Below are 27737 nucleotides of genomic sequence, written 5' to 3'. Positions count from 1 at the left end.
ATGGTATTATAGTTAGAAATAAAGCTAGACTATTAGCCCAAGGATACAACTAGGAAGAATGTATCGATTTTGATGAAACATTTGCTCCAATCGCTAGACTTGAAGCTATTAGGCCATTACTTGCATATGCTTTCTCTTTGAATTTTCAGTCATATCAAATGGATGTAAATAGTGATTTCCTCACCGGCTACATTCATGAAGAAGTGTTTGTTGAAAAACCTCCTAGTTTTAAATATTACAAATATCCTTCTTATGTCTACAAATTAAAGAAAGCTCTTAATGGTTTAAAGCAAGCTCCTCGCGCATGGTATGATCGTCTAACTAAATTTCTACTTGAAAAAGGTTTCAACAAAGGAAAGGTCGACACTACTCTCTTCATAAATAAAATAAATCATCATACTCTACTTGTTCAAATTTATGTAGATGATATTATTTTCGGTTCTACTAATGAGTTGTTATGTAGTGATTTTGGTAATATGATTCAAGGAGATTTTGAAATGTCTATGATGGGGAAGTTAAATTACTTTCTTGGATTACAAATCAAACAGCTTGACAATGGCATTTTCGTAAGTCAATCCAAATACTGCAAAGATTTGCTAAAAATATTTAACATGGATGGATGCAAGCAAATACCTGCTCCTATGGGATCTGGAACTTACATCGATACGGATGAAGCAGGAAAATCCATCGAGATATCAAAGTATTGAGGTATGATTGGATCTCTTTTATCCTTAATTGCCAGTAGACCTGATATCATGTTTAGTGTGTGCATGTGTGCTCGCTATCAATTCAAACCAAAAGAATCACACTTAGTTGTTGTTAAGAGGATAATGAAATATCTTAAAGGCACAACTAATGTTGGACTGTGGTATCCAAAAGGAAGTATATGTGACTTGGTTGGATATTTAGATTCAGACTTTGCAGGATGCAAAACTGAGAGGAAAAGTACAAGTGGTACTTGTCATATTTTAGGGAATGCCTTAGTTTCTTGGTCATGTAAGAAACAAGCATGTGTAGTCCTAAGCACTGCTGAAGCTGAATATATTGCAGCAGGTAGTTGTTGTGCCCAAGTATTGTGGCTTAAGCAACAATTACGAGATTATGGTTTAGACTTGGGTTGCACTCCTCTAAAATGTGACAATACTAGTGCAATAAACCTCACAAAGAATTCGGTTATGCATTCAAGAACCAAACATATTGATATAAGGCATCACTTACTTAGGGACCATGTCCAAAAGAATGATGTGTCAGTAGAATTTGTTGATACTCATAATCAACTAGCAGATATATTCACTAAACCTTTGGCAAAAGAACCTTTCTATAAAATTAGACGAGAATTAGGCATTCTTGATGAAGCATACTTATCTTAAATGCTTATATATGATTATATGGATGCTTCATTATATCTATTTCATGCCTACTTGAACTTAAATGTGTTTATTTATGTTCAAAAAATTTCAATTTTTGGGTTAAAAATCATTTTCATAGCTTAATTTTGCCTAAAAACTAAATTTTTCTGGGGTCAGTAATCGATTACACTGGAGAGTAACCGATTACAGGGTTGAACAGCTTGTTTTAGTAACCGATTACTCAAAATGAGTAATGATTACTCCAAGTTGTTGTTTGAAAATTTTAAAATTTTTAATTTGAGTAACCGATTACTCAAAGTGAGTAACTGATTACTCTGTGATGTTATATATGAATTTTTTCTGCTTTTTCAAACTCATCTTCCTGATCAACTTGTGCTCTCTCTTGCTCAACCCTCTCAAACCCTAAAATCTTCGTTTTTGACCCATTTGAAGTGATTTTTGTGTCTATTCTTATCACATTTTCACTTCTAAACACTTCTAAACCTTCATTTTCGTGTTTAGTAACCTAAATCAAAAACCCCCAAATCTCCAAAACCTCAAAACCTAAACCTTCAAAACCAAAAATCCATGGCTTCCTCTTCAAAAACCAAGAAGCAACGCACCTCCACGACTCAAAAGAAGCAAGGAACTACTTCTATGGAGTCCAACCCCCTGGACCTCCACGACTCAAAAGAGGCAAGGAACTACTTCTATGGAGTCCAACCCTCTGGATTTGGCAAGGCTTCTAGCTAATGAGGAACAACGCAAAGTGTTTGAAGAACACTTCCATGGACGCATCATTTTCACTCCATAATTCGGTAATGTTGGAAATTTTGAATTTGAAGATTTTCTTTTCCCTTATCTCTTACGTCAACAAAACCTTTTTTATTTTTGTTGTGAGACAAATGAACTTTATCCAGAACTTGTGCGAGTATTTTACTGTAACATGAACTTTCATAAAAAATCGTCTTACTTCCAATGTCAAAGGAAAAGACATTGTTTTGGATCTTAAAACCTTTAGTTCATTGTTGTATTACATACCCTCTCAAGGTAGCATAACGGGTTACGGCCTTGTGTGTGAATAGGATAATTATGATCAGAAGGATTTGTATCATACTTTATGTAGACCTTCAAAAAGGGAAATAGAAATGCGTAAGCAACGAAGGATATCTCAAGCTAGAGGACCGTTTGCTTCATTCTTTTTTGAGCTATGTCATCTTACCAAAATTTTCAAATCATTCTCAAATAAGTGACATAGAACTCCAATTGATGTATGCTTTAAAGTTTAACATCAAGATCAATTGGGCTCTAATGATAATGAGACAAATATGGAATGTTAAAAGTACTCAAAGTCCTTTGCCATATGCAATCTTCATAACCAACATTCTTCAGCATTTCGGTGTTTCTACAAATGGTGAAACAAAGGTGCCTCTGAATCATCGAGAAAGCCAAATTGATGTGGAAGTTATCCACAAAATTGGTTTTACCCAAGACCCTCGAACCCTACCTATAAACATATAACCGATAAACCGACTGCTGCTGCTGAACCATCTGAACCTGAACCTCCTAACCCTCCTGAACTACAACCGTCTAAGTTTCATGCTCAATCGTCCTCATCTGCTGCCATGTCTACGAACCAAATGATTATGGTTGAGTTGTTTTCTCTCCGAGGCTACATCACTAACCGGATGGATGCTCTCGACTCTAAGAATCAAAAAATCCAATATGAACTCCATTGCCTCTCCTCTAGGATGGATAACATGGATATTGATGAAGATAATTCCGAGCCTAGTCTTAGAATATATGTTGTTAGGATATTTTTTTCTGATTGTATTGCTTTCAAAATTTGGACAAATTTTTAATTCTTCTTATTTGTTGTTTTTAAGCTATTGCTACATATTCCTGGACAAGTTATTTTATGATGTTTTGTGTGTTATTGTTCCACTCTTGGCTACATGTTTGAAACATCTTATCTATGCATTGCAATACTTGCTTATCTATATATTGATCCATACATTAGTATATGATATCATATTAATATATCTTGATTATATAAGTGTATGTATGTTATATATATTGTGCTGGAATCTCTTTGTTTTTCTACTTTTTGATGAAGTCAAAAGGGGGAGAAAAGTTGGGGGATGTATTTTCTGTAAAATTAATTCAGGCACATTACTCCAAAAGAAAGGAGGAGCATACAAGATAGGGGGAGCATACTCAAGTCAAACTTCAACATATCTCAAAGTATGTTGCTCTCAAGAAAACTACACTATTAAAAAGATCTTAGTTTGTCATCATCAAAAAGTGGGAGATTATGAAGAAGATCTTTGCTCCTGACCTTGGCAAGGTTTTGATAAAGACACCAACATCACCAAAAAGAAGAAAAGGAAGATTACTTATGAAGACCAAGAAGATTAAAGCTTCAAGACAATTAGTCTAAGTCTAAATACGTACTTCTATCCTCTACTCTTTAATATACCAAAGTAGTAATGCTCAAAATATTTTAAAAGAAATTGAAACACTTCAAGTTTTAAATGAAAACATTTTTCAAAATATTGTGTAACAGGTTACTGAAATTTGAGTAACACGTTACATGAGTGAAAATCAGTTATCCAACAATATTTAAATTGGAGTAACCGATTACTCAAATTTGAGTAATCGATTACTCAAATTTGAGTAATCGATTACTCAAATTTGAGTAATCGATTACTCAAATTTGAGTAATCGATTACTCAAATTTGAGTAATCGATTACTCAAATTTGAGTAATCGATTATTCTAAGTGAATTTTAAATTCACTGTTGGGTTTGAGTAACTGATTACTCCAGTGAGTAACCGATTACTCAATGTAATTTTTCAAAATGTAACGTTTGGGTAACCGATTACCCACTTACTGTAATCGGTTAATGAGAGATGTTACATCAGTTTTTCAGATTTAATACTCAAGAGTTTTTATCCCAAACGAAATGCCTTCATTCCAAACAATTCCTATTCTTTCATAAAGGTACAATGATTAATTGCAAAGCCTATTTAAAGGCCTTATAACTCACAATGAAAACAACTCTCACACAACTCTTTTATAACTCTTTCACACGTTTCTCACAACTTTCCTACACTTTTCTGAAATAGTTTTCTGCACTTCTAGCAACTTGAACTCAAACTTTCAAAGCTATTTTTCTGAGTTTCTTGAAGTAAAGTGTTTTAAAGTTCTGCAAACTTAAAGAGCATTATTTACTAAGTATACAAAAGAGTTATTGGATTGCAAGTGATATTTCATTTCATACTTGTAAAGGCAACCAAAGCCATCATTGTAATTCTTCATTCATTGTAAATACTTTCTTTCACATGGTGTGAATAGAAAGGGGATAGAGTTACTTGGAAAGGTGTTTTCCAAGGGTATAAGTATTAGTGAGTGTGTAAAGTACATAGAGATCTCGGGGGTGAGATATTGTAATTACAACTCATAATATTTAGTGGAAAATATTTTGTAATGCAAGAGTACTGGACGTAGCCTTCGGTGGACAAGAAGGTGAACTAGTATAAAAATCCATGTGTACTCTCTTCTCCCTTACCTCTTTGATTTATTCTTGTTTATTTTCTGCAATATTATCCGCTGCACTTTAACTCTTCAATTTCTAGAAAAAGTGGTCATAATTTCTAGTCAACTAATTCACCTCCCCCCCCTTTTTAGTTGCAATCTCAGTCTTACAATTTCTATTCCCTATTTTACCCTTTATAAGTCTAAAATATCATTTTTCTATAGTTTATGAGGTCTCTTAATATAATCAATGTTTCATTTTAAACTGCGATAACAGTTTTGTTTTGAGGAGAATGTGGGTAAGTGAAATATACTGATTTACATGTTCATCGCAGTTTATTCTCATTTTAATCTTCCACCATATATGTCATGGTGGTTTCCATTTTGTAGGGAGAAAGTGGATGGACAATGATAATTTTCATTTTTTAATAAAACAAGCATTTCAAGGTTTGTCTGTTTGTAAAGGATGATCACTTTTAGGTATTTCTTATCATGGTTGGTCAATATTTCCTCTCCATCTCTATTCTATGTCACTTTTAGGTCTTTCTCTTTTTTGTCTCCCTTTTCAATTATTCTCTCTTTTCTGTAATAAAGATAATGATATAGTAATTATAATTATTTCGTACAATATTATTATATATCAAATAAATATGTGTTCTTTCTATGTATGTCAGTATTGCCGAGCAAATTAAATTGGATTGCTGCTGGGCAAGTTCATCATCCTGTTAAGTCATACTTTGATAGCAATAAGGATAAATAGTAGATGACAGAAATTATAATAACTTAACAGCAACGCATGAATCAGTCACACATTTTAGCACTGTCCAATATCAATTGTACATGAAACTATGTAAGTTACAACTGGCCAATTTCACGAATCTCAGTTACAAAATACAACCTTTTAAGTGAAGAGGATAATATCTATACCAAATTTCAAGTTGGGGGATATTCTTAGAAGATTCATCCACACCAACTTTCAAGCCAGTAACAGAATCACATTCTTTAACATAAAGGGAGAAATAGAAATTTTTTAGTCACTTCACATACAATTGTAAACTTCTCAAAACCTCAAAACCTAAGATGGAGAGAATACAATTTTATATATTTATGTGTATATCAGTTGATGGGGACATTCCTTATGTGTATATCAGTATTGTGATGTAAATATGTGCCATAAAAAGTATTGCCAACTAAATCAACACAACATACAACATAAAATATGCAAGTAAATCAACACATCAACAAATTAGATTGGATTGCTGCTATGCAAGTTCATCATCCTGGTAAACATACTTTATCATGTTAGTTAAAATTATATATTTGTTAATGACTCTTTATATTTGTTAATGACTCTTCTGTGTATGTCAGTATTGCCAAGTATTTCAACACAACATAGAACACAAAATATTGTCAACTAAATTAGCACATCAACAAATTACATTGGATTGTTGCAGTGTAAGTTCATCATCGTGCTAAGTCATATTTTATCATCTTAGATTATTAATCATACAAAAGTTATTAAATATTATAAAAAGTAGTTTTTGATATTGCTAACTATTGAGGCCTAAGCGGTAATAGATGTTACTTAAAATTACTTATTTGGTAATGACTCTGTGTATGTATATTAGTATTTCCAAGTAAATCAACATAACATAAAACACAAAATATTCCCAAATAAATCAACACATCATCGTATTACAGAACAATATAAAATATGGAACTGCATTAGAAAACCATAAATCGATACAAAAATTATTAAAATCACAATTGAAGACTTAAAGAAAACTAATAATATCATGCATCCAGAATTAAATTAAGATCTAAACTAATATCAAACCTCCATAACTAAACTAATATCAAACCTCCAGAACACATATACACAACATAGAACACAAAATATTTTCAAATAAATCAACACATCAACAAATTACAAAATAATACAAAATCATTATAATAAAAGATGGAACAGAAAGATGGAAGTGCCTTAGAAAACCTTAAATCCATAAAAAATTTATTATAAGCACAGATCCAGAATTTATGAAATCCGTTGATTTCACACATCCAAAATTAAGCTAAGATTTAACCTAATGAAGCAAGAAATAATGAAAATGACTTGTAGTGAAAAAGAACATCAAAATACCAACTAAAAACCAAATCAATGAAAGAATATAAAATATTCTCAAATAAATATACACATCAACAAATTACAAAACAATATAACATCATTATAATAACAGATGGAACAGAAAAATGGAAGTGCCTTAGAAAACCTTAAATCCATAAAAAAAAATTATTAGAACCACAGATCAAGACTTAATGAAAAATAATAATTTCATGCATCCAGAATTAATCTAAGATCTAACCTAATGAAGCAACAAATATTTTCTGGTATGACTTGCAATGAAAAAGAACATAAAAAAAACCAAATCAATCAAAGAGAAGGGCATACATAATCAAGCAATTAAAAGGGACTGCAAAATCATTATCTTCGAACAAACACAAAGAGAATTGGAGATGAGCCGTCATAGAATGAGCACAAACGGTGAAGGATAGGATGAGTCACACACCTCCTTCATAATGTGGAACTATCCTTGAATCTTAGAGGGATAAAAACCCTAAAATGCGGAGAATGAAGGGTGGCTGAAAAAAGAGAGAAGTTGTGTTCAAAATGTAGGGTTTTTAGGTTTTAAAGATAGGAAGCTAATTTTAGGTTCCAAAATTGCCCTCACGTTTTTTCATAATCCCCGAAATGCCCTAGTTATATTTAATTTAAATTATTCAGTTTTCATGATATGCCTCACTTATGGTTTTTATACAAAGGTAACATTTTATCAACTTTATTCACTTTTATGCAAATCATACTTAATTGATATGTTTAATTCATATGATTTAGTTTCCAACATATGTTTAGATTTGATTAACAATAATAGTTTAATATCTTTGTCATAATTATGCTTTCTATAAAATATTATAATATCAAACAAATCTTTGAAAATTATTACATACTAATATAGATCAAACAAAAGGGAAAAATATATTTTCCTTTTTATATAAAATTTTGCTGAAATTACTATGTGATTTAAAAGTTTTTAGTAACTATAGTTAAATTTCAACTTTGTTAATTGGTTCTCTTCACTATTTACATATATCCAAAAGCATAAAGGCCCATACTATATAATGAAAAAAAAATAGAAACATTCATATTCTTATAACTTAAATATCATATTGCATATAATTATCTTACATTATTTTACGTGTCATTACAGAGAATGAAAAACTCAGATATGCGTGAATCACAAGAGTAACGACGACACAGAATAAGGCAATATGTTAGACAAAGAAGGAACATAGAGCAAAGACTACAAGAATTAGCAAGGAGACATTTAACATGCTATAATCGAAACAATGACAATGAAGCACAACCAAATCAAAACATTATTCATGTTTGTACAAACTTTGAACAAAGAACTACAAGTATTACTAGATTTGCCACATATCATTTACTTAAACTCAATAAGATCAAATATTACTCATGTTAAAGTCCAAATATTAATATATTACAATATGTTTTATTTAACTTTAGTTTGTTGTATTTTTAGGATTTATTCATAACCCTTTTGAGACTATATCAACAAATATTTCAATTACAATGAGATTGACATCTGTACGTCAAATTGCTAGATCATCCCTTCGACAACAATTTCGCACAAGTAGTTTTATTGATAGTTGAAATATATACACTATAAAAAATTATTCATTTTATTATAACTTAATTCTATTATTGTAGTTGTCACATATATTGTTAAACTAAATACACTATGTGAGAAATTACTGAAATTAAGCTTAAAATTCTAATGACATTATTGATAGTTGAAATATTTACACAATGTAAAGTTATTCATTTTATTATAACTTAATTCTATTATTATAGTTGTCACATATATTTTGTTAAACTAAAAACACTATTTGAGAAATTACTGAAATTAATCTTAAAATTTAAATGACACAGTGGTAATATTAAAAAAATTACATAATTTTATTCATATTTCAGGATCTAATCATGGTCATGTTGAAGATATACCAACAAATATTTCGAGTACAATGAGATTAACGTCTGTACATCATATTGTCATATCAGTCTTATGTCAACAATTTCGCATAGGTATCTTTTCTAATACTTAAATAATATACATGACGTATAAATATATCTACTTTTTTTTTTATGTACATATATACAAATATTCTCGTTATATCATATAAACTTTTCAGTACTACAATCCTTTAAAAATTAGTTAACATAAAAACTCTAAAGTTATAAACAAACATGTGACAATGATTCCAAACCAAATCATATAATTTATTACTGTATTTTTTTCCAGATGATGTCACTAATATAACAAGGTATCATGGAAGTCATGACAATGAAGCAGACCCAAGTCATCGTTGTAGTCTCGAAACTAATAATGATCAATATAATGTTACTAAATTATACATATATCATATTGATATATGTAAAACTTTTTACATGCCTTAATGTGAACCTAAAAGTTGTTCTTACATTTTTTGTGTAGTTTATAACTTTGATCCAACAATATATCATGACACTTACAACAATGACACAGGACCAAGTCATGTACAAACCGCTGAAACTATTATTGGTTAGTATTTAAACATTTATGTGTAATTACTTCAAATTATATTTGATTCCAAATTTTCAAGTAACTTCCAATTTCACCATTTATAAAGTTACATCAAAAATTTTGTTACTTTATAATAATCTTATCATTATACAATTGTTTTGTCATCAGATATATATTCCGGTGGATGAAATTATCATAGAGATCAGGACAATGAACGAAGATCAACTCATCAACATAACCATGACATTCATTCCGGTTCGTACAATAACAATATATCATTTACTATCCAATACATGTTTTTACTGTTTTACATCATTTATAAAATCATTAAAAACATACAATTCTAATTTTTATATATTTTTGAAATTATTCTTTTAGGTAATAACTTTAGTGCAAGACACTATAATGAAACACATTACAATGAACCAATATTAGTTTCTTTTCATACTCATGTACCTGCTATATTTTCATATAAAATTTCTAAATAATTAATTACAATTATTCCTTCTAGACTATGGAAGATAACTTCAAGGAACATCATCCATGAAAAATATATTTATTATTTGTTCATTATTTGAAAAATACAGGTGCTCAATTATCATCAACGTCATTCCATTTTCCCCCAGAACATGGTACAAATAGGTGGTACACCTTCCAATCAAGACATAACAGTGTTAGAATGTTCCGAGATAACAGAAGAATGATTGCATCCAAATTACCCACTCCAACTTCATGTACATGGTGCAATGCAAGGTTGTTTCACCATGAGACACAAACTATTTGTTGTTTACATGGTAAAGTTTGGTTGCAACAAATAGATGTACATCAACAACTGCTTGACTTAATTGTTGACTCCTTAGTTGAAGGAAGGCATTTTAGGCAACATACTAGGGGTTACAATCATATATTTGCATTTACTTCATTAGGTGTTCATCTTGATAACAACTTAGCCGCAGCTGGATGTGATATCTATACCTTTCATGCCCAAGGTTCAATTTATCACAACATTGGAGGACTACATCTCAGTGAAGGAGATAGACCACGTTTCTTGCAATTATATATCTATGATACGGATCATGAATTACAAAATAGGATGATGGAAAACCCTCAACTTCATGAAAATATAGTTTCTAAGTTACAACATATACTTCATCTTCATAACCCTTTGTAAATATCTTTAGGCAGCTTGTATCACGAACAGATGTCCACTAATGTAGCCTTATTATTAGAGAGTGTCCTGCTAACCAACCCCAATATAATCTTCCAACTGCTTCACAAGTTGCAGCAATTTTTGTTGTTGGAGATGTTGAAACAATGATAAATGGAAGGGATATCAAAGTCACAACTCATGCAGGAAATCTAATGAGGATCCAAGAAATTGTAGGATATTATGATCCCATGCAATATCTTATTCTCTTCCCATATGGAACGTATGGGTGGGATACAAACACAACAACCCATAACGGTAGACGTATTACATGTCGAGAGTATTATAGTTACATGCTACAGGTACTTTCCCTTAATAATATGTATACCATATTTCAATACTATATTATTTTTATTCCTTCATTCACAAACATAATAATTTAACAATGTCTATTTGTAGATTCGTCCCAATGATCAATCATTATTGTTATGATCGGAATCATTATTGTTATGATCGGGACGACTTTTACAACAATATGTTGTTGACAATTACGTCAAAGTTGAGGCAGGAAGGTTGGGGTGGATCCATCAAAATAAAAATAATATTCGCGCCGAAGTGTATCAAGGTTTACAAGATGCTTTGCATGTAGGAGAATATAATGCAGGTAACCACTTAAAAATTAAATTTCAAGTAATAATGACAATTGAATTTACATATATTAATATAATCATTTTATTGGTCTAGCAAATGTTGGCCAACGAACTATATTACCATCATCCTTCATCGGCAGTCGTCCAGACTTAACTCAGCGTTATGAAGATGGTATGGCCATTGTGCTTAATGATGGCAAACCAGACATCTTGCTCACAATGACATGTAATCCATCTTGGAACGAAATCATTTCTGAACTTCAACATTTTCAAACGGCACAAGATCGCCCTGATTTGACAACAAGAATATTTCGGTCGAAATTTGAACAGTTGAGGGCTAATGTCATTGATAAAGGCGTCTTGGGGAATGTTAAGAGCTATATGTAAGTTACAGAATTCCATAAAAGAGGATTGCCACATGTGTATATGCTTCTTATTTTGGAAAACAATGATAAATTACGTAGCCCACAAGAATATGATGCAATTGTAAATACCACATTATGACGAGGAACCACAATTACATCATACAGTCTTGAAGCACATGGTTCATGGACCTTGCGGTATGCTCAATCCAAATGCTCCGTGTATAAAGGATGGATGCTGCAAAAAAAACTTTCCTAAAAAATTTTGCACCCAAACACACCAGGGTAGTGACTCTTATCCAGAGTACAAAAGACGATGTCACGAACCTATGACTCTCAACAGATGTGTCGCTATTGATAATTGTTAGGTTGTTCTTTACAACCCTTGGTTGTTGCTGAAGTATGATTGCCACATAAATTTTGAGGTATGTAGTAGCGTTAAGAGCATAAAATATCTATATAAATATGTTTACAAAGGCCCGGATCGAGTAGCAATTGAAATGCATAAAGGGATAAATACTGATGAAATACAACAATATGTTGATGCAAGATGGATTTGTGCACCAGAGGCCTTATGGAAAATATTTGGATTTAATATTTACGAATTGTATCCTTCAGTTGTAAGATTACAAATTCATTTGCCAAATCGCCAACAAGTACGGTTTTATGACCATCAAATGATCAATGACATTCTAAATGATGATCATAACTCAAAAACCATGATTACACAATTCTTTGCACTAAACCAATTGGATGTAGAAGCAAGACATTATATATACACATAAATTCCAAAACATTATACTTGGGACAAAGTCAATAAGAAATGGAATCGAATGAGGGTTTTAGGTAGAATGTACAAAGTATCTCCCTCAGAAGGAGATAAATTCTACCTACGTGTTTTGTTGAATCATGTTAGAGGTCCAACCTCCTGGGAATCCCTACTTACCGTAAATGGCACTTGCTTCCCAACTTTCAAGCAATTGGCTCAAAAGCGAGGTTTTTTAGAGGGAGACAACAGTATTCGTCAATGCTTACTTGAAGCTTCAAATTTACGAAAACCAATTGCATTAAGGAGATTATTTGCTACAATATTAGTGTTCTGTGAACCTACTAATGTTAAAAGTCTCTATGAAGAGTTTGAAACTTATATGGTAGAGGATTACCCTTCAATAAGCTCTACCATCATAACTAACTTTACGTATAAACTTCTCAGAGATTTGAACGAGCTTTTGCTTCTTCATGGAAAACAAATCTCGGATTGTGACTTGCCAGCTTTACCATTATAGGATCTTGAAGATAATGTAATACCAAGAATTATTGAAGAACAATTGTTGTTCCATATTTCTCATCAAGATTTGGATATTGTGGAAAAACTAAATTCTGATCACTTAGTTGCTTTCAACATCATCATGAATGTCATTGAGCATAGACAGGGTAAAGTTTTTTTGTGGATGGCCCTGAAGGAACAGGTAAAACGTTCCTTTATCGTGCTTTAATTTCAATATTAATAAGTATCGGACAAATTGTCCTAGCAACGGCCACCTCTGGTATAGCTACAATATTATTACTTGGTGGTCAAACCGCGCATTCACGGTTTAAGATATCTCTAAACCTAGATTCATCATTAGTATGCTCAATCAACAAACAATCTGATCTTGCGAAACTAATTACACAAGCATCAGCAATAGTTTGGGATGAAGCACCAATGATAAACAGATATGCTTTGGAAGCAGTAGATCGAACATTAAGAGATATTATAAGTTGTGATGCTCCATTTGGAGGGACAGTTGTAATATTATGAGGAGATTTTAGACAGGTACTTCCAGTGATACATAAGCGTAATAATGCAGAAATGATAACTGCATGTATTGTTAAGTCTCCTTTGTGGGCATATACAAATGTGTTACATTTGCGTCAGAATATGCGTTCCTTGCAAGACCAAAATTTTGTTGAATATCTTATGAGGATTGGAGATGGTGTTGAACCAACAATTCGTGATGATTTAGTAAAAATACCCCATGAGATGACAATAAGGTGGGAAGGAGAAGCCTCTATACAAAAAACTTATACATGAAATATTTCCTAATTCGGGAAGTCGCGGACGGGATGCTTCTTATATGTCAAAAAGAGCTATACTAACACCCACAACTGAGAATGTTCAGAAACTAAATGATATAATTATCAATCATTTTCCGGGAGAAGATCATAATTTGTTATCTTTTGATGAGGTCGAAGGAAACACAAACAACTTATACCAGCAAGAGTATTTAAACTCCATTACTCCTAGTGGTTTACCACCGCATGTTCTAAAAGTAAAAAAGTTGTACCATTGATGTTGTTGTGAAACATAGACCTGAAATGTAGCTTATGCAATGGGACGAGATTACTATGTCGTGGGACTTACATGAATTTGTTAGATGTTGAAGTCCTAAGTGGCCAGCATGCTGGACATAGAGCTTTCCTGCCTAGGATTAAACTTAAAACGTTAGACAATGTATGACTGACTCCCTTTTGTTCTTATCAGAAAGCAATTTCCTGTGCAATTAAGTTTTGCACTCACCATAAATAAGACACAAGGACAAATCATTCCCAATGTAGGCATTTATCTTCCTAAACATGTCTTTGGACACGGACAACTATATGTTACTCTATCAAGAGGGGTTTCAAAAGCTACCACAAAAGTTCTTATTAAAGAAGGAAAAATTCAAGGGGAAGATGGTGATTTCACAAAGAATATTGTTTTTAAAGATATTGTATTACATTGACTTAATGTTAATGATGTTACTACATACATCTACATTTATGTGACGGTCATACTTCAGTAACAACCAATGATTATAAGGAACAACCCAACGGTTCTCAACAGTCACACATCTAATGAGATTCACAAGCTCACAATGTCGTCTTTTCTACTCTATATCTATATCTATACTATATATAAAGACAAAACATGGTGTAACTTCTACCATGGTGTAATTTCTATTTCCTATTTTTCCCTTCACATTATTTATTTTTTACAAAAAGACCATATAATCATAAATAAACATCACAAACACATTAATTAACTATATCTTTCACATTAAATTGAACATTATCATAAATACATAAAAATTATAACAAATACATTCTAATTCTAAAAATAAAATATATAAAAATTGAATACATAGTACCATGTAATATTGATCGGCAGGCACGAAGTGCCTGTACACACTAGTAATAATAGTCCATATTGTTTCACTGTTTGTTTCTCAGTTCCAAAGTTGTTTCTTCATAAAGTGTAGTATTGAGAATACTGTCATTATTACTTTCATCACACATTATTATTTTCTTCTTTACTTAACTTACTACTTTTTTGTAATTCAATTACAAATTATGTACACATTTCATATTTCTATATAAATTTGCATTACATCAGCCAAATTATCTCTTATGTTTCCTACAAAAATATATAAATTTTGACTTCTTCAATATAATTCGACATTGTGGCTTCAATATTCAATAATAACACTCTAAACATAAAAATATTTCTCAATTTCCTCGTATCAAAGGAAATTCATTATTCGGTTTATCATGTCTATTACTTTGTGCAATCATTATTACAAAAATAAGAATGCAGTTAACAAACACTTCATAAAGACCTTATATATTAAGATTTATTTCAATGATTATGTCTTAATCATACACTTTACCTATAAAAATAAACGCGAGTTACTAAACTATTGAATGATCAATTTTAGAAAGAAAAAAATGTATTCAATTACAACACTCGAATAAATACAACTGCGAAATACTCTTATTTAATACAAAATACTATATTTGATAAATATAATATACAGGTTACACATTACAAACAATAGGAAAGCTGATTGACAAGCACATGAGTGTCTGTCAACACACTAGTATATTTAGTGCTATTATAAAAATTTATATATATTAAAGACGTTATTCACCATTCATTTGTATTAATTATATTTAATAGTTAAATGTTTATTAAATATAAATAATGAATTATTTCAATGTATAATCTTTTACAATGTCAATATTTCTCTATTATAAAACATTTTTACACTATTGATTCATTAATCATTTATATGAGAAATAAAATGCATGCATAACAATATAAGATTTTTTTACAATAATATTATATTATTATCATTTATATTTAATAATCATTTATTTGGAAATGTAAGTAATAATATAAATATAAATGAGTGATTATCCATGTATAAGTAATAAATATTTACATGTCACACATACATATTAACCTTTCATTTGTATTTCTATGAAAATTCAAAATAACCACTCAAATATGCTGTAATTTATGATTCCCTATTTTTCCCTTCTTATCTTCTTATTTTTATAAATAAATCATATAATATATCATCATATTCTTATTTTAAAAGTGTATTTAAAAAGTTGAACATTACACAGATCGAATAAATTCAACTTCAAATTATAAATATTTAACCTAAAATAATATTATTTACATTTATAACATACTAGATGTTAAAAACAATACTAAAATAGGTTGACGGCCACCATCACACACTCTTCAGTTACGAGACATAACAGATTTTCTTAACATAATAGTAGTAATAAAACAAATTTAATTAAATAATGAAGGATGAAGATAAGAATAGTCCATATGAGATATCATCACACACTCTTCAGTTACGAGACATAACAGATTCTACGATTTTTCCCATCCCAACTTCTCTGAGTTCAGTTGACTCACTCCCGATATCAACCACAACTGTCAATGCAAAAATCGCCGTCGACTCTCGCCGGAATATCCACCTTCTTGTTCTTATTCCTTTTCCCCTTTTGACTTCGCTTCCCTATGAATCCAATGCCTCCCTTTCACTCTCTATTGCTCCTCTCCGCCCTCTTCTTCCTCCTCCTTCGCCCCCTCGCCGCCACCGACGGCGCCGCCGATCCTCTTTACACGTGAGCTTCTCTCTCGCTTCAATTCGTTTTTTTCATTATATGAACATTGAAACATGGAATTGATAGCTTAATGTTATTGGTACCATAAAGATTTGTTGGCTTAATTATCTAACTTGGGATTCGCGTTTTAAGACTTGTTGGCTTTAGAGTTTTTTTTTTGTATTGTTGTTCAATGTTAATTGTCAAGAATGGAGTGTGAAGTTGAATTTCTTGAGATAATGTTATCTTATGATATGTGAATTAGTTTTTTTAGTTGTTTTTTGGAAGTTCCATTTTGTGTGTAATTACTTCTGCTTCATATAATTTCTGGAAATTTCAATGATTGCATAGGTGCAATGGACGCATCTTGTGTTATGTTCATAATAGGTATTGTTTGATGCGTGAATAAAGCAGCATGGAACCAAGTGTTTTACTCTGTTTTATTTGGTTCCACTAAATAAGTCGAAGTGTGGAACCATAATGTTCAGCTTTTTAACCCTTGTATCATGATCGGTTCCACTTGTATAACATGATAAATGCCTAATTTTTTTGTTTGGAAGATATATCATATGAATGCTGATCTGTTTCTTTGTTGGACAAAAGAGTGGCTCTTCATGTAGTTCTCTATGAGAAAGGACTGGTACCAAAGCAAAGAAAAGATAATAATATGAATATAATCTCTGTTGCCCACAACAGGGCTCATTGCTCGTTTTAGTATTGGATTGGGATGGATCTTGCTTTTATTCTTAACATAAGTTTTTTGGGTTTATCTGAGATTTTTGAATTTGAAATGTGTGTTAGCATGATCGCAGTCCTAATGTGTCAGAACATGTTTAATATTAATATCCAGTATGGATCTTCACAATATAGATGTTCAAGAAAATTGTTTGGGGCCTTCATGTTTCATAACTATTTAGTTGCTAGTTTTTAGCCAAGAAGAGTGTGGATTCAATGCCATTTTTTCCTCCTCTCACATCCATTCCTTCTAAGCATCATGTGCCTTTATGTTTCTAGAAATGATTGCTTTTAAGAAAGAGTGTAGAAGGTTTATTACATTCCCTATTTTTACCTAACCAAACACAATGAACTTGCTAGAATAAATTCTTAAATACGCCCTAGTAAGGATGGTAGAATCACACTTTAGGTTGTTTGGGTACGTGTGGAGGAGACTGGTAGAAGCACCAGCTAGAAGAGTAGATCAAATGGAGGTTAGTCAAATTTCTAGAGGTAAAGGAAGGCCAAGAAAACCATAGCTGAAATGGTTAGGAAAAATTTAGAGATCAGTTTTTTGGCAATTGACATGATTTATGATAGAGCATTGTGTCATCCAGTCCATGTAGTCGGCCTCACTTAGTGGGACTAAGACTTGGTCGTTGTATATAAATAATATATTGCCACAGTACCAAGGCCTGTTGTATCAGGAGTTGACTGATAAATCAAATATCACCTCTTAGGCATAATAAAATCTCCCCATTCGATTCTTGTTGAAATTAGATTCATGTTTTCCTTTACACGCTTTAAGATCTTCGCATAAACTTCCAATACTTTGATAGCTTTATAGGGTAGATTGAAAACAGTGCTCCAAAATACCTTTCCGTCTCATGTTCACTTCCCATTCCTTGTAATTTCAAGAACTAGCCAATCATCTCCTGAAATTAAAACTAGCAATTTGCTAAGCATATGTGTGAGTTTAGAGCATTTGCAACATTTACAATATTTTGATTGTTGTGTTGTTTTTTTATCATTACCTTTATCCAACACTGTTAGATGAAAGGGCAAGCATCTTTCTTTATAACAATGTGGTTTTGCTCTTTCAACTTCTCCCCTGCCTTGGTATGGAGGCATTTTGTTATCTTACTATTGGTTGGCATCATGTCAACATGCTTGTGCAGCATCATTAATGACTTTTATTCAAAACTTCAATTTAATGCCCTCCTATTCTTTTAATTAATTTCTACATTTTAAAAATATTCACACCTAAACGTTCATGGAATGTGTTTAAACTTGTGTACACCATACTCCATTTGAGAAAATGTAATTGTTGATTTTGATAGGCATTTTCAATTATAAGAAAATGGTGATGCTGAAGTATGGTCAGTTGTAATGTGTAAGTAAAGGGGGATGGCAGCTATGAATGATATACATGATCGGTTGGTTGATCTAGCAATTACATGTATGCTAACTTCAGTACCCCTGCCATTATTATGTACTACCTTATAAAATGACAGTAAGATAGTTATGTCATTCTTTGTTCTGCTATATGATCAGCTCTGTTTGTGATTATTAAATTTCAGAGATTGTGTGGAACAGTGTGAGGAAACTGGATGTGTAGGTGACAGATGCTTTCAACATTGTAAATTCTCTTCAGATGGAAAACCAATTGATGGTCCATGGTATATGCATGAGCCTCTCTACCTGAGGTGGAAACAATGGGACTGCCGCACTGACTGCCGGTATCACTGCATGCTATCTAGAGAGGAAGAAAGAACAAAACATGGTGCCCAGCCTGTCAAGTATCATGGAAAATGGCCATTTAAGCGTGTTTCTGAGATTCAGGTCATTTCTTGAATCTCCATTAGAAAGTTTAGTTGTAATGTAGTTGGTTGGTTTTCGTTTCTCAATGTAGGATGGATATGTTGTATGTGGTTACAGGAACCTGTGGCTGTTGCTCTGTCTGCCCTTAATCTAGCTATACAGTTTCATGGCTGGGTATCATTTTTCTCTCTCTTGTACTATAATTTCCCTTTGAGGCCTGATAAAAAGACATACTATGAGTACACTGGCTTGTGGCACATCTATGGAATCCTATCTATGAATTCATGGTTATGGAGTGCTGTTTTTCATAGTAGGTAAGTTGCTTTCTTTGTGATTAAATTATATGGTTTGGGCACTTGGGGTGTACATAAAATTTTGGTTCACTGTTGTAGTATTAGCTCTTGAAGCACAAATGTTTCTCCGTGGTGCCTTAATGTTGCTTTTCCCACACTTCGTGGACCGAAAAAGCAGTCATAAAATATATATAGATCATCAAGTGACCCTTTTCCTTCTATATAAAGGAAGTATGTATAAAATATGATGGGCCTATTCTATGTATACTGTACATTGTACAGTCACAGTGCCCAGAAACATTCATTGATTTCCGTCAACTGATAAAGAAATAGCAGATTCCTTATATCTTCAATAGCAATACATACCATACATGATTGCAAGGGGTTTTTTTCTTCCAATTTTGCTTGCTTTGTTCCATATTTTATTTATTGTGAGAAGGAGAGGGGGCCTGCAATTATGATTGAAGTATTTAACCTTCTAGTTTTGGGTTTTGATGTGTATTTCTGTAATGTAGGCATGTAGAATTAACAGAGAAGCTGGATTGCTCTTCTGCTGTGGCCTTACTAGGATATACCCTCATTCTTTCAATACTGCGAGCTTTTAATGTGAAGGGTGAAGCTACAAGAGTCATGATTGCTGCTCCCTTGATTGCTTTTGTGACAACTCATATCCTGTACCTGAATTTCTATGAATTTTCTTATGGTAATCTTTTAATTTTTAAATTGTATTGAGTTATGCATCTTATAACTTCTAAGTTCCCTAAAATGATTTTGGCTCCCTTGATTGCTTTTGTGACAACTCATCCCTGCATTTGAATTTCTACAACTTGCTTATAGTTATATTTTATTATTAAATGAAATGTCCATTGAATTATGCTTCTTATAAGTTTTGTTGACTGATAAAGTTTAAAGAGGATGCATTCACCCTGACAATATTTGAGATGAAAGGCTTTTGCTACTGTATCTTGGCTTCATCTATTTTTGTTGTCCCCTTTCATCATTGCCATTGATTTTGTCCTTGGTAATTTGGTATTGTGATCATTGTATCCCATGCAAATAACTTGCTGCGTTCTTGAAGCATCTGTATAACTTGGTGAAATTTCTGTATTAGGACCTATTTGGTTTATGAAAACAGTTTATGTTTTCATTAATAATTAATTACAAGTATGTCACTCTTTTTTATTTTGTTTCCCGTTTTCAAAGATTTATAGAGAAAATACTGAAAATCGGAAACAACATGAAAATAAGCTAGCATGCTTTTAATTATGAATGAAAACGGGAAATGAAAGTATAAACTGTTCTCTTAAACCAAGAAGACCTCATCTTCTCTAAAATGTGGTATACAGAAATCCTATGAACACACTCCTCATTTCACATATAGATTCTCAAAACTGCTCTTTGTTGCACTGTTTGAACATGAAAGTAATTTTTACGCAGGTTTGAACATGAAAGTTTGTGTGACGATATCTGTTTGCCAGCTTCTTATTTGGGCAATTTGGGCCAGTGTTTCCGGCCATCCATCGCGATGGAAAATATTTGTGGTAGGGGCGGGAGAAGGCCTAGCTATGGTCTTGCAAACATTTGATTTCCCACCTTACAAGGGATATGTGGATGCTCATGCTCTATGGCATGCAACAACCATTCCTCTGGCATTCCTTTGGTGGAGTTTTATATGGGATGATGCTGAGTTTAGAACCTCATTTCATCTTAAGAAGGTAAAATAGTGTTGACTCATTGGACAGGATGACATGCCATATGTTCTTTTTTGATTTGTACATCAAACTCTTTTATTTTCCTAGTGCTTATGCATTTATTTGAAATGCTTAACACAATGGTTTCTGGTGCTTTAGATTTTGATTGGCCTTTTCTAACACAACCCTTGACCCTTGTTAAAACACTGTTGTTAGCTCTTGTTGACACTTTTTTTCATTTTGAACACACATAATATGGAAAAGGCTTTAAATGATTCATGTTTATGGGCAAAGAACATAACTCATGACCATTTAGTCTAGTCATCAACAATGGCAAGATTATACTTCCTACCACATAAAGAAGTGGTGTTTATTGGACCAAACAGACCAATCCGTAGCAATTCAAGTTGTTTTGAGGTATTCATCGAGTAAATGGAGTCGAAAGATGATTTAATTTGTTTTCCATTATGCATGTGTCACAAATAAAGTCTTAATTGTACTCGTTCGACAATCCTCTTGCTAAGTTATGATTCTTTAGCTTTGAGATAATCTAAGCTTATGATCAAGTCTCATGTGTCAAATCTATTTCTTATTATCTATAAAGAGAAACGAAGAAGATATGTATTTATGTAGAGATAATTAACAAATTTTTGATAATGTATTAAAAATTTAATTCTAATTAACATTTAGTCCTAAAAAATATAAATGTAATTGTCTATCTAATATGATATATTGAATAGGTTTCCATGCAAGTTTTCTCATTTATAGATACTAAATACAATACACAGTAATTTGAGAAATCTTTCCAATCAATCTTATACATATTGTTTTTTTTTGGGTACAGTTATACATATTGTTTTGCATGTTGGCGGTAAACAAAAGTGATCCTTTATTTCTGTTGACATTACGCATGCTTTTGTTAAAGCTTTTATTAGCCAATATTCATACTGGTCACGCATCAGCAGATGCATCAGATCAGTATGGGCAGACTCAGCTAGGCCACGCATCAGCAGATGCATCAGATCAGCATGGGCTAACCTATAGTGCTAAATCTCATAATTACAAGCAATGTTATTAGTTGTACAAGAAAAGTTAACTTTGTGATAGAATTTGGCAACCTTTAAGACATATAACCCTTTGAAAATCTTAGATGTACTAATCATCCTCAAAGAATTCTTGTCCTGAATTTTATAAAAAGAGTTATCAAAGGACACAATATATGGTGTATGCAAAGCCAGTTTAGGAATTGACAATAAGTTGAAAGAAAAACTAGGTAAATATAACACATTGTGCAAAATCAAGTTTTCCAAGATTGGAACAGTGCCAGAGATTGTAGCCATAACATGGCTGCCATTGGGCAAATTAACCCTGATGGGTCTAATGTTGTGGTGTATTGAAAATAGGGACAATGTGGAGCATATGTAGTCAGTTGCTCCACTGTCCAATATCCATGTCATTTTTGGGTTTACAGAAATACCTGGTGGCTCCATATTGTCATAGGATGTAGAGGCAGCAAATATCATGTTGTTAGTGTCTCCAGATGTTCCATTCTCTTTCTGAGTCGATACATACTTCATGGAATTTCCTTGTTGAAGCATGTTGATAAGTCCCTGATATTGTTTATGGCTCAATCCATGTATGGTGTCTTCTTGTTCCATTCTTTCGTGATTCCTCTGCTATTCATTCTTACAAGGATTGTTAGCATCATCCTTATCAGTTTTTATGGAATTGATTTGTTCTCCTCTTGTGAATTGGAAGTTGGGTGGAAATCTGTGTAGCTTATAACATACTTCACTTGTGTGGCCATTCTTCTTGCAATGAGTGCAAAATTTCCCACCATTTGATCCTTTATTCCATGATCATTTTCCAAATGAATTACTATTCGAGCCTCTTCCAAATCCTCTATTTGGGTTTTACCTCTATTTCAAAAACCTCCTCTTCTCCAAGGTCCTCCTACTGTCATTATTTTGGGGTCAGATTCTTGACCATATATCTATCATTCATGTTGAGTCACCAGAGAAAGAACTTTACTCATGTTTGGCAAAGGCTCGAGTAGCATAATTTGTTATCTGACTGATCCATATGCATCATTGAGACCTTTAAGAAATTTGATGACCTTATCCTCAATTCTACATTTCTTGATTCCAGGTAGAGCAATACAGGTACACTTAGGTGGAGGCCTAAAATTGTCCAACTCATCCCACAAGATCTTTAATTGGGTGAAGAAATCTGATATACTCAACTCACCCTGTCTAAAATTCGCAATGGATTCTTGTAGCTCTGCAATTCTGAAAAGATTTCCTTGGGAAAATCTTTCTTCTAATTCTTCCCAAACCTCATATGCCTTTTCGATCTAGAGGATACTCTGTGATATAGAAGGAGATACTGATCTATTGATCCAAGAAATGACGATATTGTTGGCTCTTTCTCATGCTGGATACATAGGATCTGTTTTAGGTGGCATGAGTATGGATCCATCTATGAATGGCAGCTTTTGCTTGGTGCTAAGGCTCACTTTCATGGCTCTTGCCCATTGGTGATAATTTTTGCCATTTAACACTGGTGACACTAGAGCAATTCCTGGATTTTCTGATGGATGGACAATGTAAGGGGAGATGCTATCTTGCAGTTTTTCGGCTGTTGAATTTGTTGATGCCATTGAGGGATTGATTGAAGACATTGAATGTAGCAGAAGAGCTCTAATACCATAATAGAATTTGAATGCTTCTTGCACAAAGAGATTGAAGAATTCTTTCAAGGAATTCTAATGCACAAGATAAAAGAATACCTCAAGACTTTTATTGATCCAGCATGCTATCTTTCAAGGAATTAATTACAAGAAGAGGGTTGAATTCTATTTATAGAATTCTATCAACCAATAACTAACTCTTACTTACCTAACAAAATAATTATATTTAATTAAGCACATGCTAAAATAGAATATTTGTTGCTTGGTCAATAAGTTAACCAATTCCTCTTAGCCCATATTGCTTGGGCCAGATTGATCCAGCATGCTGATGCATGTGGTTTGGCATGATCTGATGTGTGGCCAAGAGTTCCTGGTGTATGGCCAAGAGTGCCTGGTGTATGGCCAAGAGTGCTTGGAGCGCCTGGTACATGACTTGATGTGCATGGTGCGCCTTGTGCGCCTGGTGCGTGGCTTGGTGTGCCTTGTACGCCTGGTGTGTGGCCTGATGCGCCTTGTGCACCTAGTGCACTGCTTGATGCGCCTTGTGTGCCTGGTGCGTGGCCTGGCTGAGTCTGCTCATGCTGATCTGATACATCTGCTGATGTGTGGCCTAGCTGAGTCTGCCCATGCTGATCTGATTCATCTGCTAATGCGTGGCCAGTATGAATATTGGCTAATAAGCTTCTCACACACCATTGTTACATAATTGACTCATGTTTATCAGATTTTACTTCAAGCCATCAACTAATAGAAGGATAGAACATTATCTACGGACGAAAATAAATTTTATCAATCTGAGCAATACCAATTATTTTCCTCTTTTCCCATTCTAGAAGCCACCAAAACACCAATGTCCAAGTAAGCAACCAATGTCTAAGTACTCTGGATGTGGGTTTGCTTCCTATTGTTAAACAGATCTACAATATAGACTTGGGCCCTTTCTTGTTAATTACACAATGCTTAATATGCATGTTATTTTTTTATCAGCAAATAAAGCCGGATTTTATTAAAAAAATGAGGATGACGAAAATAAGTGGTACTCCAGTGCATACAAGTCTAAAAAGAAATTAACAAGAAGTAATACAATTTAAAGGGTTTAATAATTATTTCACATAAGAAGAATCAAAAGTTGCACTCCTTACTTTTAGAATGCTCCAAGAATTTTAAGTAGATTAGCTCCATCGCTATGTCCATATAAAAAGTTTATTCTAAAAAACAATTTTGTTCCTAAGCTGTTGGATAATCAAAATGATTGTGAACTATATAAAGATTCAAATTTGCTTCTTCTTTTTAACCACATGAAGAATGTCCTCATGGTTTATAACCTATGTTATGATGTTTATGTTTTCAGTTGAATGTTGTATGACCTTCCTTTCAAACAAATTTATATGTGCTTGTAGCACTCCTAACTTAGATAAAAGGATAAAGTTGTGTTAGATAATTGACAATCAATATCAAACTTTAACATTGTGTTTGGCTTAGAGAAGAAAAGTCAAGAAAGAAAAGTTGAGGAAGGAAAACTTGAGAGAAGAAAATGGGTAGAAAATGTGATAATTTTTTAGTTGTTTGGTATGATAGAAAATGGAAGGAAAGTGAAGAGAAAATAATATAATTATTATTAATAATGATATTTTCTTTGTACTATCAAATAAATGATATTTCAAAGTATGTCTCAAATCATGGCTTAAACCAACCAATGAAAACATGCAGTGAATTAAAAACTAAAATATTTCTTATTTTTTTTCTTTTTTTATTTCATTGTCATTGGTTTGGAACATGGTTTATGACATACTTTGGGACAATCGATTCTGGTACAATTTTTTCTATATGTTTTTCTCTCGGGTAACAAAGAGAAAACATAATACATGAGGCCCCACCAATTTTTTTCTTTCCTTCCTTCTTTTCAATGCAACCAAACAATGAAAAAAAAATCTTTTCCTTTCTCTTTTATTCCTCCCACTTTCTTTTCTCCCCTTTCACCCCAACCAAACATAGCTTAAGGGAAAGTTTTACCACACAACTATAAGACCTAAAATATTATATGAGACTAAATATTAAATGATAAAATGTTAGTAAAAGAATAAACTTAATGTAACATGTATAAGAATGTTGCGGTATTAGAAATAAATGTATGAAAAAATATTAAAATAATATCTATTTTATAAAAAGAATGATAGAATTACATTTAGCTGGTTTGGCAAAAAAAAAACGTTAAAGACACTACTGACTCATTTTCTCTTTCCACTACATGCTGATTGATGAAGCTATCTTTTGGCAAAAATAAAAACAATTAAAGTAATGAAAATAATGTAGATGGTATCCAATACTAAACATAGATATTGACATATAATACCTTAAAAAATTTAAGAGTCTAGATATTTAATTGTTTTTAATTAAATAAATTAAAAACTTGTAAATTTTTTACTCTCTCGCATTTTGGGGGTACACGAGTAAATAAGATATTGTTCACTTAAAAATTTGAAAAGATCATATGAAAAGGATCAAGATATAAATCTCTTAAAAGGATCCTATTAAAGGAGGGAATAATTACTTTAGTAATCTTTCCTATTTTGGACTTGAAGTTACTTTCATACTTGCAAGTATATTACAAATTTAAGTGTAGTTTATCTGCAGTTCTGCACGCCATGATCTAACTAACTCCATATAGATATTATCAAAAACTAAAATAAAAATGAAAGAGGAATGAAGATCCGAATGCTTCTTACCTTCGAATGACACATGATCCATGCATTAATTGGAAGAAACACGATACATGCATTAAAATTATGAGAACAAAAGAACATCATCGTAATCTTAGGAAATAAATTATCTATTAAAATTTAATGATATGTGTCATATTTAATCATTTTCTATAAAAGTATTTTTAAAAACTAAAAAAATACAGGAAAAATATCATAATTTAATAGTTGAAAGATATAACTTATCTCTTTATACAATGAATCAAATACTTTATTCTCTAAAATTATATGTCTGACTGTTTCAACCTGACTATAATTTTCTTAAGAATTATTTACGGTGACATCGAATTTGCTCCACCCCATAATTTGTTTGTACGTACGTACCATTGTATGTCGGGCTTCTTCACCATGATATCATGTTTCTTTATTTTAATGCCATTTATGTTTTTATAATAAAAAAATGAAATATATGAGAGTACTAATCAATTCATGTTCAAATGAATTAGCATAAGCACATATTTGAAGCATATGTGTTCATACATCAATAAACAATAAAAAAAACTTAATATCCCGGACACAATTAAATCATTGTCTAGTATACACTTTATTTTAATCCATTAGGTACACCACGTCAAAAATTCCATTCTTAAAGTCCTACTTCACTTGTCTCATATTCATATTGGGTTACCAAGAATGTGTTGGTCAAGTGGTGTATGTTCTACTAGATTTATAGAATGGTTAAAATATCAAAGATTTGATTCATGTGAGTGGATTAATTGGACGAAGTAATCACGGATCAGATTAGTTTATTACCTAAAGGGTGACAGAGGACTTGTACAAAACAAATATTAGGTTGTCCTACTTCACTTGTCTCTGATGCATATTGGGTTGTTTGTGGCCATTGACCAGGGTTGTGTTCTTTAAACTTTGAAGATAAAGTCCTAGTTTAGGACTTTGCTTCCTCATCAGTTATGGAATTTTCCAAATCTTCAAAAAAGGTTGCACCGAAAGAATGCTTTGTCCACATCAGATGATAACTTTTAACCCGAAGAATATCCATGTGGGACAAAAAAGGAACATAAGATTACTTATAATAAATGCTGCGAAGATGGTGACAATAGAATCCATGGGAAAACTATTTCAACAAACAAAAAGAAAAAGAAGGTAAAGTAAGATGTTATTTTTATACTCATATTATAGTATTTTTTAAGTATAGTAT

General features: G+C 32.3%; 1 protein-coding gene across 1 annotated transcript; it reads left to right on the top strand.

Moving 5' to 3' along the window:
- LOC109363219 (post-GPI attachment to proteins factor 3-like) lies at positions 16338 to 21387 on the top strand. The gene is made up of 6 exons (XM_019609400.1): positions 16338 to 16488; positions 16519 to 16632; positions 18906 to 19167; positions 19264 to 19460; positions 19955 to 20142; positions 20877 to 21387. Exons 1-6 carry the CDS (start codon positions 16445 to 16447, stop codon positions 21161 to 21163), a joined length of 1092 nt encoding a protein of 363 aa, XP_019464945.1. The 5' UTR covers positions 16338 to 16444; the 3' UTR covers positions 21164 to 21387.

The sequence above is a fragment of the Lupinus angustifolius genome, chromosome LG13, assembly GCF_001865875.1.
Source record: "Lupinus angustifolius cultivar Tanjil chromosome LG13, LupAngTanjil_v1.0, whole genome shotgun sequence".
Taxonomy (NCBI): domain Eukaryota; kingdom Viridiplantae; phylum Streptophyta; class Magnoliopsida; order Fabales; family Fabaceae; genus Lupinus; species Lupinus angustifolius.
Note: the sequence above shows the minus strand (reverse complement) of the source record. Positions and strands in the feature narration are given on the sequence as shown.